At 40.7% G+C, this 15341-nt stretch overlaps 1 protein-coding gene across 2 annotated transcripts in view; it reads right to left on the bottom strand.

Moving 5' to 3' along the window:
• RNGTT (RNA guanylyltransferase and 5'-phosphatase) overlaps window positions 1-9896 on the bottom strand; it is a 240922-nt gene extending 231026 nt beyond the window's left edge. For both annotated transcript variants that reach the window (XM_081033244.1, XM_081033243.1), the window contains exons 1-2: window positions 9632-9896; window positions 3031-3140 (exon numbers count right to left, since the gene is read on the bottom strand). In XM_081033244.1, coding sequence (XP_080889370.1) covers window positions 3031-3140; window positions 9632-9695 — 174 coding nt within the window. In that variant the 5' untranslated portion in view covers window positions 9696-9896. The remainder of the gene's footprint in view (window positions 1-3030; window positions 3141-9631) is intronic.
• Between the last annotated feature and the right edge of the window lie 5445 nt (window positions 9897-15341).

Raw genomic sequence — 15341 nt, 5'->3', positions numbered from 1 at the left:
TTCTCTCCAGGTTCAAAATGACAAGTGAATGTAAAGAGGGGCTGAGAAAGCAAAATACAAATTTTCTAAATACCGTGTTTCCCCGAAAATAAGACCTAGCTGGACAATCAGCTCTCATGCTGGAGCAAAAATTAATATGAGACCCGGTCTTATAGCAAAATAAGACCGGGTCTTTATAACGTAACATAGCATAGCATAGCATAGCATAGCATAGCATAGCATAGCATAGCATAGCATAGCATAACAAACATAACATAACATAACATAACATAACATAACATAACATAACATAACATAACACCCAGTCTTATATAAGACCTGGTCTCATATTAATTTTTGCTAAAAAAGATGCATTAGAGCTGATTGTCCAGCTAGGTCTTATTTTCAGGGAAACAGGGTATACAGGACTACTTTAACCAAAAAAACTGAGAAATTGTATTATGTGACTTAATGGCCCTGAGCCATATATGAAGTCTGACAATTAAGTTCGCGAACTCATCCTAGAAAAAGTGCTCCATACCTCACTGTTGAATATAACTACGGTCACCTTCAAAGTACTTCCCTTGAAAAGTTATGCACTGACGCTAACACCTAGCCCACCCTTCAAAGCAATTTTGGAACTCTTTTTCTGGAATAGCTATCAGAGCTGTCAGCGTATCCTTGATGCCCTGAATGTCATCAAAATGTCTTCCTTGCAATATTTCCTTTATTTTGGGGTAAAGAAAGAAGTCATTGGGGGCCAGATCAGGTGAGTAGGGAGGGTGTTCCAATACAGTTATTTGTTCACTGGCTAAAAACTCCCTCACAGACAGTGCCCTGTGAGCTGGTGCATTGTCGTGATGCAAGAGCCATGAATTGTTGGCGAAAAGTTCAGGTCGTTTTCCTCTAACTTTTTCACGCAAACTTTTCAGCACTTCCAAATAGTAAACTCGGTTAACTGTTTGTCCAGTTGGTACAAATTCATAATGAATAATCCCTCTGATATCAAAAAGATCAGCAACATTGTTGTAACAAATTCACAAACTTAATTGTCCGACCCCATACGTAAATATAGGAGTAGAAATGTGTGTATGTGTGTATGATGTGTCTGTGTGGATAATGTGCTTGTGTGTGAATGCATCTGTGTGTATAACATATACACATACACATATTACATACAAATATGTATTTTTCATAATAGATAATGCCAATGCATAAAGCAAATAACCTCGTAGAGTTGTTATGAGGTTTAAATAAAGTCCTTACTCTGTGCCAAGCACTATTCTACATGCTTTACATGCACTAATTTTATTTACAGATGAGGAAACTATAACATGAAGAGATTATGTAACTTGCCCAAAAAACTATAAGTGGCAAATTGGAATTCAAACCCAGTCTGTCTGACTTCTAAGCCCAAACTCTTAACACACCACCTAGGAAATATTTAATGCTTTTATAAATGTTCATTATGATTTCCAATACAATTTTTGATAATAAAAACTAAAAGTTTATAAGCTAAAATAAAAGATATACACAAATAAAAACTTGAAACTACACAAAGGAAAGGGATGAGTAAACAGGTTTTCAAAATCTAAATGGTGATTCTTCTATAGCATGATTGGAGCCTTGCACACAATGAGCACTAACACTTGTTGAATGTACTAACATATAGCATACAGTAATCTTCATTCATAGACCACTAAGAATATAAAAGAGTAACAAAGATTGCAGTTAAAGTTGAATTATGTCCCCTAAAAAAATATGTTCAAGTTCTGACTCCCTATGAATATGACCTTATTTGGAAACAGGGTTATAGGGTCTTTGCAAATACAATCAAGTTAAGATGAAGTCATACTGGATTGGGGTGTCCTTAGGAGAAACATTTGGACACAGATACACACATGGAGAATGTCAACAATAAGGCAGAGACAACTGATGGAGCTGGAAGCCAAGGAATGCTGAAGATTGCTGGCAATCACCAGAAGCGAGGAGAAAAGAATGGAAGAGATTCTCCTTCCAAGCCTCCAGAAAGAACCAACCTGGCCAACACCTGGGTTTGAAACTTCTAGCCTCCAGAACTGTGAGAGAATGAAGCTCTGTTGTTTTAAGTCACCCAGTTTGTGGCAGCTCGTTACAGCAGTCCTAGGTAACTAATACCATCAGTATTACGTCAGAATAATACATAAAATTGCAAAGTTCCATTTCGGAAAATAGTTTGGCACATTCTTGTAAAATTAACCATGCACTCAGCAATCATATTCTTGGGTATTTATCCCAGAAAAAAATTGAAAACTTATGTTCACTCAAACACCTGCACATGAATGTACAAGGCAACTTTATTCACAATACCACACAACTAGAAACAATTCAAACTGGTTGAAAGGTGATTTAACCATTCAACAGGAGAATGGCTAAATTAAGTTCTGCTATATCCATTCACCTGGATACTATTCAGCAATAAAAAGAAACGAATTTTTTGTTGATATATGCAACAACTTGGATAGACCTCAAGGGCTTTATGCTTAATGAAAAAAGCCAGTCCCAAAAGATCATATACTGTTTTATTCCATTTATTTAAAATTCTCAAAATGCCCAAACTATCGAGGTAGAGAACAGATTAGCAGTTGCCTATATACAGGGATGGTGGTGGGAAGAGGATCTGACTATAACGGGGTAGCATGAGGGATTTCCTTTGTGGAGATCAAATAGTTCTGTAACCACCGCCACGAATCTGTACACTGGATCAACCTGCAAAGAACTGTACACACACATACACACACAAATGAATGCATGTCACAACTGGTTACAACTAAATAAGGTCTGCGACCTAGTCACCAGTCCTGTACCAATATCAGCTTCCTGCTTTTGATATTGTCCTACAATTATATAAGATGCCTAATGGAAAAACTGGGGGAGGGTTTATAAAACTGTGCACAATTTTGGCAGTATTTCAAAATAAAGTTTGTTTGTTTTAAAAAAAGAAAAAGACACCTGAACAACAAGAGAGGGATAAAGCACATTAAATCAGTATCAAAATATTTTGTTTCTTACCTTCAGACTCTTTAGATAATTTGAGAGCATACTGGGATGGAACCGATTTTCTTCAGCAACTTGACTATCGTATCTTGGTCCTAACATTGTCTTCAGAGGTAAGAATCTTCCTAAACAACATGAAGATGAGGAACAATTTTCATTAAAAAAAAAAATCCAGGTTAAAACTCTATAATTAGCAGTTCTCAAAATCACTTTCTTAAAATGTTTTAAATAAACTGTTCATGATGGTGTAGATGCCTGATCACTGCGGTGTACATCTGAAGCTGAAGCTGAATAATAATGAATGTCAACTATAATTTTATATGTATATATATGAATATATATGTATATATATATTCACAAGAAGTGGAGTACAGCATAAGGAATAGAGACAGTGGAAATATAATGGCTATATGCAATGTCAGAGGGGTAGTAGATTGTGGGAGGGGGGTTATCACTTTGTGATGGGTATAAATGATAAATGTCTAACTATTACATTGTTTTGTATACCTGAAACTAATAAATAAAAAAAATTAAAAAGTAAAAAAAAAAAAAAAAAAAAAAAAAAAAAAAAAAAAAAAAAAAAAAACTGTTCATGAAGCACTCTCAATCTAAACTATACTTTTAAAAATTCTGCTATGGAATTTTTAAGGACAACATAAATTCTAGAAATTGACAGTCAACTATAATAGCAAAAGAGAAATTACCAGGTAATGAATGGACTCCCATAAAGACTCTTAAGTTCTAAACCAGTACATTACAAAGTTACTGCCTTAAAGCCTTTAAAGATATGGTACTAGAAAACTGATGATGGAGTGAATTAAATCAATTTTTCAAAATTCCCAATTATACCTCTTTAATATGAGCTTGGAACTTTCTCCATCTTGTGGACCTTATCTACATTTCAGGATCAGGATCATGCTGAGAAGCATGCTAACCAAAATCACTCTCCAAACAACTATCAGTGACTATCATTTCAGCAACACTGACTGACCTTTTTGGCCTTTTTTCCTGAATCACAATGTAAACACAGGAGGAATTACCTTATAGAATCAATTTTTAAATCACGTATTTTAACTGATTTATATTTTAAAATGTAATAAAATCAATGGAAGAAATGGGAGAATAATAAGAATAGATAAGAATATCCATCTAAGAATAGAATAATATATCTGAGTGAAATATCTGAGTAAAATATCTGAGTGAAATCTTAACATCTGTCCAGAGGCTTTAACCTAAATTTCATAAACAGATAATTTTTAAAGTTTTTATTTTCTATAAAACCACTCAAGGTCACCAATAACCTCCACATTGCTAAATCCATTGGTCAATTCTCAAACAACTTTGTTCTCAAACTGATCACTTTTTTAATCAAGAGGGAGCTCTTAGATCGCCTTTTTTCCCTGGCCTTCCTCCTGCTTTTCCTCTCTCTCTGGCCTCTCCTTCTCGGTCTCCTTTACTGGCTCCTCCACATCTCCCCGACCCATCTGTGTTTTGTCCCAAGGCTCTGTCCTTAGGCCTCCTCTCTACCCACACTCTCTCCCCTGGAGTCTCCTCTGGTCTCATAGCTTCAAAAGCCATCAATGTGCTGATGCCTCACAAACGTCTGTCTACAGCCCAAACCTCTCCCTTAACTCTAGGCTCAGATGTCAAACTGCCTACTAGACTTAGTCTCTGCTTGATGTCTAACACACATATCCAAATCTGAGCTTCCAATATTCACACTCCAAAAGCTTCCCCCTCATGGTCTTCCCTGTCACAGCAAATAGTAACACCATTTTTTTTAGTAACTCAGGCCAAAACCTTTAGAGTTATCCTTGACCCCTCTTTTTCTCACACAACAAACATCCAATCCATTAGCAAACCCTATCACCTCTATCTTCAAAATATATCCGGAATCTGACCACTTCTCACCAACTCTACCATTATCTCACCTAGATTATTATACTTCATTTAGTTTATTTGAGAGATGTTTAATGAGTGCCTATTATGAACAACCAGGCATTGTTCTAGGTATATGAAATACACTAGTATAAAGAAAAAAAAAAAAAGAAAAAATCCCTGCCCCAGTTGAGCTTACATTCTATGGGGAAATATAAACAGTCAACAATAAACATAACAAATAAATAAACAGCATGGTATGTTGGAAGATGCATGACCCATTAGACTCTCTCCAACTATCTAGTATCTAGCAAACTTCTACTTATTCAAGATAATTCGGGGCTGGTCCGGTGGCTCAGGCGGTTAGAGCCCCATGCTCCTAACTCCGAAGGCTGCCAGTTCGATTCCCACATGGGCCAGTGGGCTCTCAACTACAAGGTTGTCAGTTCAATTCCTCGAGTCCCGCAAGGCATGGTGGGCTCTGCCGCCTGCAACTAAGATTGAACACTGCACTGGATGGCTCTGTCGGTTGGAGCACGGCCTCTCAACCACAAGGTTGCTGGTTCGACTCCTGCAAGGGATGCTGGGCTGTGTCCCCTGCAACTAGAAACGACTAGAAACGGCAACTGGACCTGGAGCTGAGCTGCGCCCTCCACAACTAAGACTGAAAGGACAAACTTGAAGCTGAACGGCACCCTCTACAGCTAAGATTGAAAGGACAACAACTTGACTTGGAAAAAAGTGCTGGAAGTACACACTGTTCCACAATAAAGTCCTGTTCCCCAATAAAGTCCTGTTCCCCTTCCCCAATTAAATCTTTAAAAAAAAAAAAAAAGATAATTCATGCATCAGCTCCTCTGGGGAGCGTTCCCCTTCTTCCTCATCTCCTCTTCCCCAACCTCAAACAAAGAATTAGATTCATTATCTCTGGCATCCCAAAATATTCTATAAGAGTCATTATTGCATTTATTACAACAGAACTCTGTTTAAAAATGGTTTGCTACTCCCACGGGACTATGTACTCTTTAAGGTGAGGTACTATATCATAACCCCAGCCCCAAGGAGTAGCACAAAGTAGACACTCAAATATTTGCTAAGTAAAATCACTTCAAAGTCACCATCACTACCACAAGACCGTCTCATACTTATACCGCCAGTTGGTTCCTAGTAAATTCTTTACACATAGTAAGTACAAAATAATGTTATGTTGAATGACCATGAAAAAATGAGTTCACCTGAAATCTATCACTCAGGAGAAAAAAAAATTTTTTCAGAAATAAAGCTTGGCCCTATCTCCAGGAGCTCTCTCTCATTGGAAGCCTGGTTTAGAGAAGGTGACTTCATAATGGAACAGATTATATATAATTAGTACCATCTTCTTTCTAAATCAAGAAAATGATGAACTTCTAGTACTAATAAAATGCATCCTAATGTTTACAATGACAAAATGCAATTTAAGCAGGCCTAACATATTTTCCTAAAGAGGCAAAATATCAAAGAAATTATACAGTAAGCATGGATTACTTTTATAATCAGAAAAAAAATAAGAGGAAAACGACAGTAGGTAGAAAAATGGAATGGGAGTGATTCCTTAATTTTCACTAAAGCTTGCAAGAATATAGCTAGTAATTCTTGCTCTGCTACTATAAAACACTGCTAACCCATCATTCTCAAAATACACAATGTGGCATGAAGGCTTCTAGGACACAGACAGAAGGAACTTTAAGGGAAATTCAAACAAATTTCAAGAATTCTAGGTTACATTCACTTTACTTGCTAATAAGCATCACCAGCTGAAGCACTGTTGATTACTAGTGAAGATCCAGTTGTCAAGAGGCCTGCAGTTCCATCCAGAGACCACAATCAATCACACAGGTGAGCGTAATGACTCACTGAAGCACAATAATTAAGAATCTAGCTTTTGGGGGCCAAAATATTCCAATACAATAAAAAGGAAAACTTTTTAATTCCTGACCCTTCATTCCCAGCAGAGGGCATACAGCTCTATTTCTCAGAGAGGTAGAAAGCTGCCTGGAGCTCAGCACCTTGCCCGCCGCTATCCACCCCCAGTCAGTGCTGTATTTGTCCCATGTTTAGTCTAGCAATAAATCAGTATTCTAATATGTCATTGCCATCCTGCAGACCATATTAAAATTCTGATCTTTTAAACTGTTTTTCTAATTCAAAAAAACTATTCACATTGACAAGAACTTCTTTATGATTCTGTGTTTTCTCACAAATCAGTGTAGCAGTTAACTCTAACGAAAGGATCCAGGAAACAAGCTCTAGGCTAGAAAAGAAGTCAGACATCTAAGTTTAGAGGTTTCTTCATAACTCCATAGGGAAAACTACATATAAAAAGAAAGGATTCAGTATTAAGTTAGAGATGGTAACCAGGAAAAAAAAGTCAAAATGGCTAGAGAGTAAGACTTATAAAGAAAACGTAAAGAACTGTGATCAATTCATTCGAAGAAGAAAATACAATGGTTATCAAGTATAACTGTTTTCATTACAAGTAAAAATGCATATAAAAATGGTTAGAACAACATACAAAAAATTATTTCATTTTTCATCATTTCAAAAGAAAAGATTTCCTCACCCTAAGACCTCCTTAGATTATCTTTCAGTAACATTTTTATCCATCATTTACATGGCTTCATTAACTAATATGTGAAGAAAAGCTGACAGACTAGAAGAATCAGAAAACCTGAATAAAAAATGACATACAGAATCTCCTCTTCCAACAAATGTATATAACTAGATAGACATAGTTTAGACATGTACTCATAGCCCGCTACAAAATCCTTTAATTTTTGTTTCAAAACACCTTCTAGAAAAAGCATACGTCCAAAAAAGGACTTGTATTTACGTGATCAAAAAATATAATGAATGTTTAAATTTAAAAAATTTATTACAGTAAAAAACACACTGCCATTAATCCCCCTCAAAATACTCTCCCTCGCTCTGAACACACTTATCCCATCATTTTTGCCACTTTCTGAAGCAGTTCTGCAAGTCCTCTTGCGTGAGTGTCTTTAGTTGCACTGTCGTGGATGCCGCGATGTCCTGAATCGATTCAAAACGTTTACCTTTCATGGTTATTTTGACTTTAGGGGGGAGCCAAAAGTCCCACAGTGCCAGATTTGGTGAGTAACGTGGATGAGGACACACCGTAATGTTTTTATTTGACAGAAATTGCTGTACCAGAAGCGATGTGTGACACGGAGCATGTCTTGATGGAGGATGAAGTAAAGACACTCACAAAAAATGACTTCCAGAACTGCTTCAGAAAATGGCAAGAACAATGGGTAAGTGTGTTCCAAGTGAGGTGGTGTATTTTGAAGGGGATTAATGGCACTGTGCCTTTTACTGTACTACACTTTTTTTATTTAAACATTCACCATACCTTTTGATCAATACCTCGTATGTAAAGAACTTTAATAATTCAAAAATAAAAAAACCCAATTTTAAAATCAGCAAAAGATTTGAACACTTCACTAAAGATATGTGAATTGCCAAGAAGCTCTTGAAAAGATGCTCAACATCAAACCACAATATTACTAAATAAACACTTATTACAGTGGGTAAAATTAAAAAGACTGACTATACTAAGTGTTGGAGACTACGTGGAACAAACAGAACAATCATCCATTGATGGTGGAAATGTAAAATGTTAAGATTTTGGAAAAGAGTTTGGCAGTTTTTTCAAGGTTGTCCACCTATCATATGATCCATTCCCATTCGAGAGATTTACACAAGAGAAATGAAAGCTTACGACCCTATAAAAAATTGCATACAGCAAGTAAATTTGTAATAACCAAAAACTGGAAACAACCCAAATGACCATCAACAAGTGAATGAATAAACAAATTATGCGGTATCCATAACAATGAAATACCACTCGGCAATAAAAAGGGATGAAATGCATATAAGAACATGGATAAATCTCAAAATAATAATGCTGAATGAATGAAAGCTGCCAGACACCCCCCAAAAAGAGTGCATAACCGAACGTTTCCATTTACTGAAAAAATACAAAGAAAATGCAAATTAATCTAGAGTGACAGAAAGCAGATCAGTGGTTGCCGGATGAGAAAGGAAATACAAAATAGCATAACCCATCACTTTGTAAGGTGATGGGTTCTGTTTACTGTCTTTGATTGTGTTGATGGTTTCGTGGGTTGTTTCATAAGCTACGCGTGAGTAGTCAAAATTAAACTGTACACTTCAAAGTTTGTTGTGTGTCCCGCTCAATAAAGATGAAAATATCCACAATAATAGAAGTCATTTACACAAATGTTTTTAACCCCAGTCTCTCGCCGATGTATTACACCACAGGGCACTGCCCCTCTCCTTTAGCCCTGCTCCATGTCAGCACTGACACTTGTCCCTTCCCCTTCCGAGACCCCTGAAAGAGTCACAAACTTCTCACTAAGCTTCAAAGCACTGCCCACTGTAGTCTTGTGCCCTCAGCTCCTGCCGCACAAACCTCTAGACTACCTTCGCGCCCGCAACGCTTAGGCTTACTGGATACTGACAAGTGCCCCCTCCCCCTGACCCACCCTCTCCAGTCCAAGTTCCCAAACACTCATCCACGAACCTTCACGGGACCGAGCACATCTCGGTCCTGAAACACCCCGAGCAGGCACGCAAACACCGAAAGCTGCGTGCGCCCCGCGGACGGCCCACCCCGGACCCGCCAGGGCACGGAGGCTCCATCACCCCCGGGCCGGGTTACCTGCCACCGGCTGGCCGCGCCGCGGACAGTTGAGCCACCGCGGCGGAATCTTGTTGTGAGCCATGTCTTGGGGCCGCGCAGAGCCGGCCCCTCCACCAACGCTCGCCGCGCCTCCGCCGCCGCCTCCTCGCGATCCGTTCCGCACCGGAGGTGCGAGGAACCCGAATCCCGGCCGACGTCCGAGTTGCAGCCGCTCCGATCGGGATAACGTCAGGGGCTGCGCGCCACTTTCATTCAGGCTCAACTCCACTGCTCTAGGCAAGCCCACAATGCACCGCTACTTCCGCTCCAAAGCCCCGCCCCCTTCTTTCCGAGGTCAGAGGGGAAAAGGGAAGCTCCGCGCACGGGTAGGACGGGGTTAAGGCCTAGGCGGGTATGAGGCGGCTTTTCTCTCGCTCCGAGGTGCCCACGTCCCCGCGCGCTGTGAACAGCTTTGCGCCCGCCTCGTTGCCCCCTTACGGGGTTGGCAGCGTGACGCGAATTTGCGGTGCCCTGCAGACAGCTGGCGGAATCCCCCCAAAATGAGAGGCAGCCTTCCTAAGGGCATCTGTTTACTGAAGGAAGGAGCCTGCCCGCCTTGATCACAACTGAAGAGCCCGATCGCCCTTTTTCGGCCCAGCGTGGCGTCCCGACCGGATCAGGAGTTTGATTTGGAATTGGGGACGTTTTCCGTGACGTGGATCAAGGGAAGAAGCTGTAGAGAAATAATAAGGGCGGAGCGATTGGAGAACCGGGATCGAGGAATTTCTCTTCGGGGAGGTGCTGTCAAGGATCCAGGACGTGTCTGAAATTACTCCAAACACAGGTGCTACGAGGTCTGTGTGCGCCTTTCTGGAGCAACGTGGCAACGCGTACCCGAGAGCTTCAGAGCGGCCCCGTCCGACAGTCCCCGGTCGGTGTGTGTGACCCGCAAAGGCAGGAACTGCCGATGCAGCCCCACGACGTCGCGTGTTTTCCGTTGCCAAATGCATGGTCCTTCCCTTCCAGGGCAGCGGAGACGACTGGAAGCATTTTATAAACACCATCCGCAATAACACTTTAGGTAGGCGCCAGACTAAAAGTATTACATATAAAGCTGGGTGATGGCAAATTAATCATAATGTAGCAGCTCGGCTCCAAGCACCTATGGCCTTACGTGAAGGGCCGGAGCAGGCGGTTTGGGGTAATACGTTTTTAAAGGCGCGGTGGGCCACTTGGGGGCGGCTGAGCTCGTGCCTGAGCCTCCTCGTGTTCGCCCGTAAAGACAGAGGCCCGACGGCTGCCTCTCCGGAAGGGCCTCAGTGACAGCCTGGTCTGTCCTGCTGTTAAACACTGAGCGCTTGTACTGAAAGTGTCACTTGTCCCGACAGGACACAATGAGACTCAGTTTCCTTACCCACCAACCTACCTAAATGAGGCCCAGTTCTCTTTGCAGAGAGAGCATAGCCCTGCCTACACCTTGATTTCAGACTTCTGGCCTCCAAAAATGTTGAAAAGAAATTTATTTTATATTTTTTAATCAAGTTCACCGATATATAATACAGTTTCATGACTTATGGTTAAAGTGTATAATCCCCAAATGTCCCCTCACACCCCCACTGTAGTCAGTTTTCTTCCCCCATTTCAAGGTCCTGGCACCACTGATCTGACTCATGTTCCTATACTTTTACCTTTTCCAGAATACATGTAAACAAAATCATACAACATGTAGCCTTCTATGTCGGACTTTTTTCACTTAGCATAATCCTTTTGAGATTAAATGTATGTTGTTCTAAGCCTCTCAGTTTTGGGTACTTCTTTACCACGGCTCAAGAAAACAAATACGGCCGGCCCGGTGGCTCAGGCGGTTAGAGTTCCGTGCTCCTAACTCCGAAGGCTGCAGGTTCCATTCCCACATGGGCCAGTGGGCTCTCAACCACAAGGTTGCCAGTTCAATTCCTCGAGTTCTGCGCAAGGCATGGTGGGCTGCGCCCCCTTCAACTACCAATGGCAACTGGACCTGGAGCTGAGCTGCGCCCTCTACAACTAAGACTGAAAGGACAACTTGAAGCTGAATGGCACCCTCCACAACTAAAAATTGAAAGGACAACAACTTGACTTGGAGAAAAGTCCTGGAAGTACACACTTGTTTCCTAATAAAGTCCTGTTCCTCTTCCCCAATAAAATCTTAAAAAAAAAAAATGTGACTTCTTTAAAAAAAAAAAAAAGAAAACAAATACAAAGCCCCACAAAACCTGGATCTGCCCCTGTTCTAACCCAAGCTCTTGGAGCCAGTGTCCTCTGTACCAAAATCCTCAACCCTACTATAAATGCAGACAATTTTTTCTCAAGCCCTTTTATATTTATCTGGTACATACACCCTTGGTGTTTTAGTGCCCAAAAGCCTATTCTAAAGAACTCAGACATTCAGCCACAAACACTAAATTACTGTTTCCTATAAGAGCCCTGAGGTCTTCAAAGGAAGAACAGTTAGGTATCTCTTCAGGTGGCAAGCATTGTCAAGTATCTGCCAGGATCTCCATAGTTCTCCGTGTCCAGGAGTCGCTGGTCCTCAGGTGCTGGGAGTGCACCCCAGAAACTGCCCTCAGACCCAGAGCTTCATCTCCCATCAGAGGGCCCCCCTACTGTATTAGTTTCTTAGGGCTGCCATAACAAAGGGCCACAAACCAGGTGGCTTAAAACAACAGAAATGTATTCTCTCACAGTTCTGGAAGCTAGAAGTTTGAAATCAAACTGTTGGCAGGGTCATGCTCCTTCCAAAGCCTCTAAGGGAGGATCCTTCCTTGTCTCTTCCAGTGTCTGGTAGCCCCAGTCATTCCTTGGTTCCAACCTCTGCCTCCATCTTCACATGACCCCCATGTCTGTTTCTTCACATGGCATTCTCCTCTCTATGCATGGCTGTGTCCAAATTTCCCTCTTCATACTAAAACATTAGTTTTATTGGGTTAGTGTCATCCTAATCCAGTATAACCTCATTTTAACTTGATTCCATCTGCAAAGACCCTTTTTCCAAATAAGGTCACATTCACAAATACTGGAGGTTAGAAGTTCAACATATCTATTTGGATAATTCAACCCATAATACCCACCCTTACCTCTGGAGGCATACCCAATCTCGCAGAAACCAAGCTTTTCTGAATCCCAGGAATTTGGCTGCTATTTATCTTCCTTTTTCAGAGAGCTATGAAGTTTTTCAGAAAGTCAAAGACTGAGACACAGGCCTTAAAAATCACCTTCCATTCCCCTCCCTTTCTTTGTATACTGCTAGGAGCTACAGAAAACAAAATATCATGAGAAAACTCAAATTCACCTTCTTTCTTTCTACCCACAATGCTGAACCTGCTTGAAGAGTTTAAGGTATTTAGTGGCATGCTTTCAAACCTCATCTCCTCCGAGGCTCCAAGTACTCCCTCAGTGACTTCCAAAGGCCCAAATTCATGTCTGCACATTGTTAAAAAGGTAAATTGAGGCATAATAAAAATGTTAAGATTTATCTGAGTAGAACTCGACTGGAGCCAGGCAGCATCAAACCAGAAGTTAGGAGCATTCTGAGGACAGGAGATGGGGGAAAGACTTATGCAGGATAGAGAAGGTGTGGAAGCTAAAAGGAAATTATTTGATTGGCTCTGGTTGAAAGTCTAGACGGCTGTTTGTGATTGGATGTCCTTAGCATTTTCTCCACCGAGAGGTATTTACAGGCTTCGATTTTGGTTTGCTTCCGTAGGCCTCCACGGCATTAGAAGCACTGCAGTCTCCTGGCCTGTTCATTAAATTTATGTCAAGTTCCCAATAAGGTCTCAACATGAAATGACTCCAATTCCGGGGTGCAAATATACACCTACCCCTGAATAAGCTCTACACGTAGAGATCTGATTCTCTGGTGTGGGGGTAGAAGAATAATTCTCCTTCCATCTTTCTAAGTTCTTCTGGCTGGACCAATAATCAAATTAACACAAGACAGATTAACGGGAGAAAATGACCAAATTTATTACATATGTATTGACAAGAGAAAAATTCTGAGAAGTCCTACATTAAATTACAGCGGGCCAGGGAGTGAGAGAGACAAGAGTAATCAATTAATAGCTGTGGGCCAACTAACAAAAGACTGCGCACATGCCCGATGTGTTTTGGAGCTTTGAATCAACCTCTGCAGTGACCACCAGATGCCACCATCCTGCTTATGCATGAACTTTCAGAGTGTTGCTCACCACCAGTTAAAAATAGTAATTATTTCTTCCTTATAGACTATGCACCTATCTTAGAACTGCTCCAGTTTCACATTTTCCAACCCCCTTATCTGTAGCCTATATAAATTCTTTCAAAACAACTGACATCTTCCTTCCCCAAACCATAATGTATAAAAGAGTCCCATCAACTCCAAGATGGTGGTCATCTCTCCTGCTCCATCTAGCCAAAGTGCTGGTGGTTTAGACTTCAGACCCCAGGACCTGGTCCATTTCTATTGCTGTTCATTGCTATTGGGCCTGGTCCAATAGCATTTGGCTCAGTAGAATCTTTCAGAGAAGCTTTTGACCACGGAAGTTTTTTAACAGTGCATACATAGGCTCCGTAAGAATATGAAACCTGAGGATGCATGGGGCTGTTGAGGCTCATACGCCATTCCGGACTAGAGATAGGCAGGAAGAGGTCGGGGATTTCAAGGGGAAGGTGAGCAGTTCACAGGTAGATGAGAAAGAACAAAGATGGTAAATTTTTGCTGGGCTACCCAGAAAAAGTGGGACACAGAGAGGAGTCCACCAAACAGGCTTTGCTAGATTTCTCCGTCTGTTCCACTTAACTCATATATGCTAAGGTGAATATGCTAAGGTTCCGTTCCTGCAGCAGGTTTTTCTATCTGAATTCCTTTGGGCAGGTAAAGGGGGAGTGTCAAAGTTTCTTTCTGAGTCTTTTGTTTCTTAAAAATAACCAGCTTAAAATAATCAGTATCCCAAAAGGCATATTTTTGGGTAGCAAACTCTGATCCTCTTCACTGGCCATAAACCTTCATGCAAGGATATTGCATCTCTTTATTTTCTGTAAATCAACTTAATCTTGATTCTGAATTCTCTTTCTGCTAAATAGGTAGTATATGAGAGGAAAAGTAATTTTCCCTCTACCCTTCTGAGTTCTTCCCTGAGAACCCCTGTAATAAAAGATAAATTTACAAGAGAAAAAAACATTAGTTTATTAACATGTATAACTCACATATAGATGGGAGATATCTAGGGAAACTGAGTAACTCTCCCAGATGGCCCAACCCACCACCTTAAATGCCATCTTTAATTAAAAACAAAAGAAAGATGTTGGGGGGAAGGCCAGTTATGGGAGGTTAGCAGGAAAAACATAGCTAATGGTAAAGTTTGTTATGCAGATTTAAGTCCCTGACTTCTCTGTTGTTAAGATTCTCTGGTGATTTGGAGTCGTCCTTCTCTATGTGGTGCAGAGAGGGAAACTTCCTCACAAAGAGATTTCTTTTATAAATGAAGATTTCCCTTGCAGAAGAATAACTCCTACTCTGTGTCTGCTTTCCTCAAAAATAATCAGCTCAAACTAATTTTTATGCCAAAGAAGGATATTCTGCTGTCCTTCAGTGGGAAATTCCAGCTCTGGCATTCTTGGGGCTTCCTACCCTCACTTATACGCCTAGAATTATATTTGGTTTCAGGGGCTCAGACAACACATCTCCAAGAAAAGGCTGGACTACGTTCTCAAAGAACAGTTGCCCTCTTGT

Source organism: Rhinolophus hipposideros (assembly GCF_964194185.1).
Source record: "Rhinolophus hipposideros genome assembly, chromosome: 3".
Lineage (NCBI taxonomy): Eukaryota > Metazoa > Chordata > Mammalia > Chiroptera > Rhinolophidae > Rhinolophus > Rhinolophus hipposideros.
Note: the sequence above shows the minus strand (reverse complement) of the source record. Positions and strands in the feature narration are given on the sequence as shown.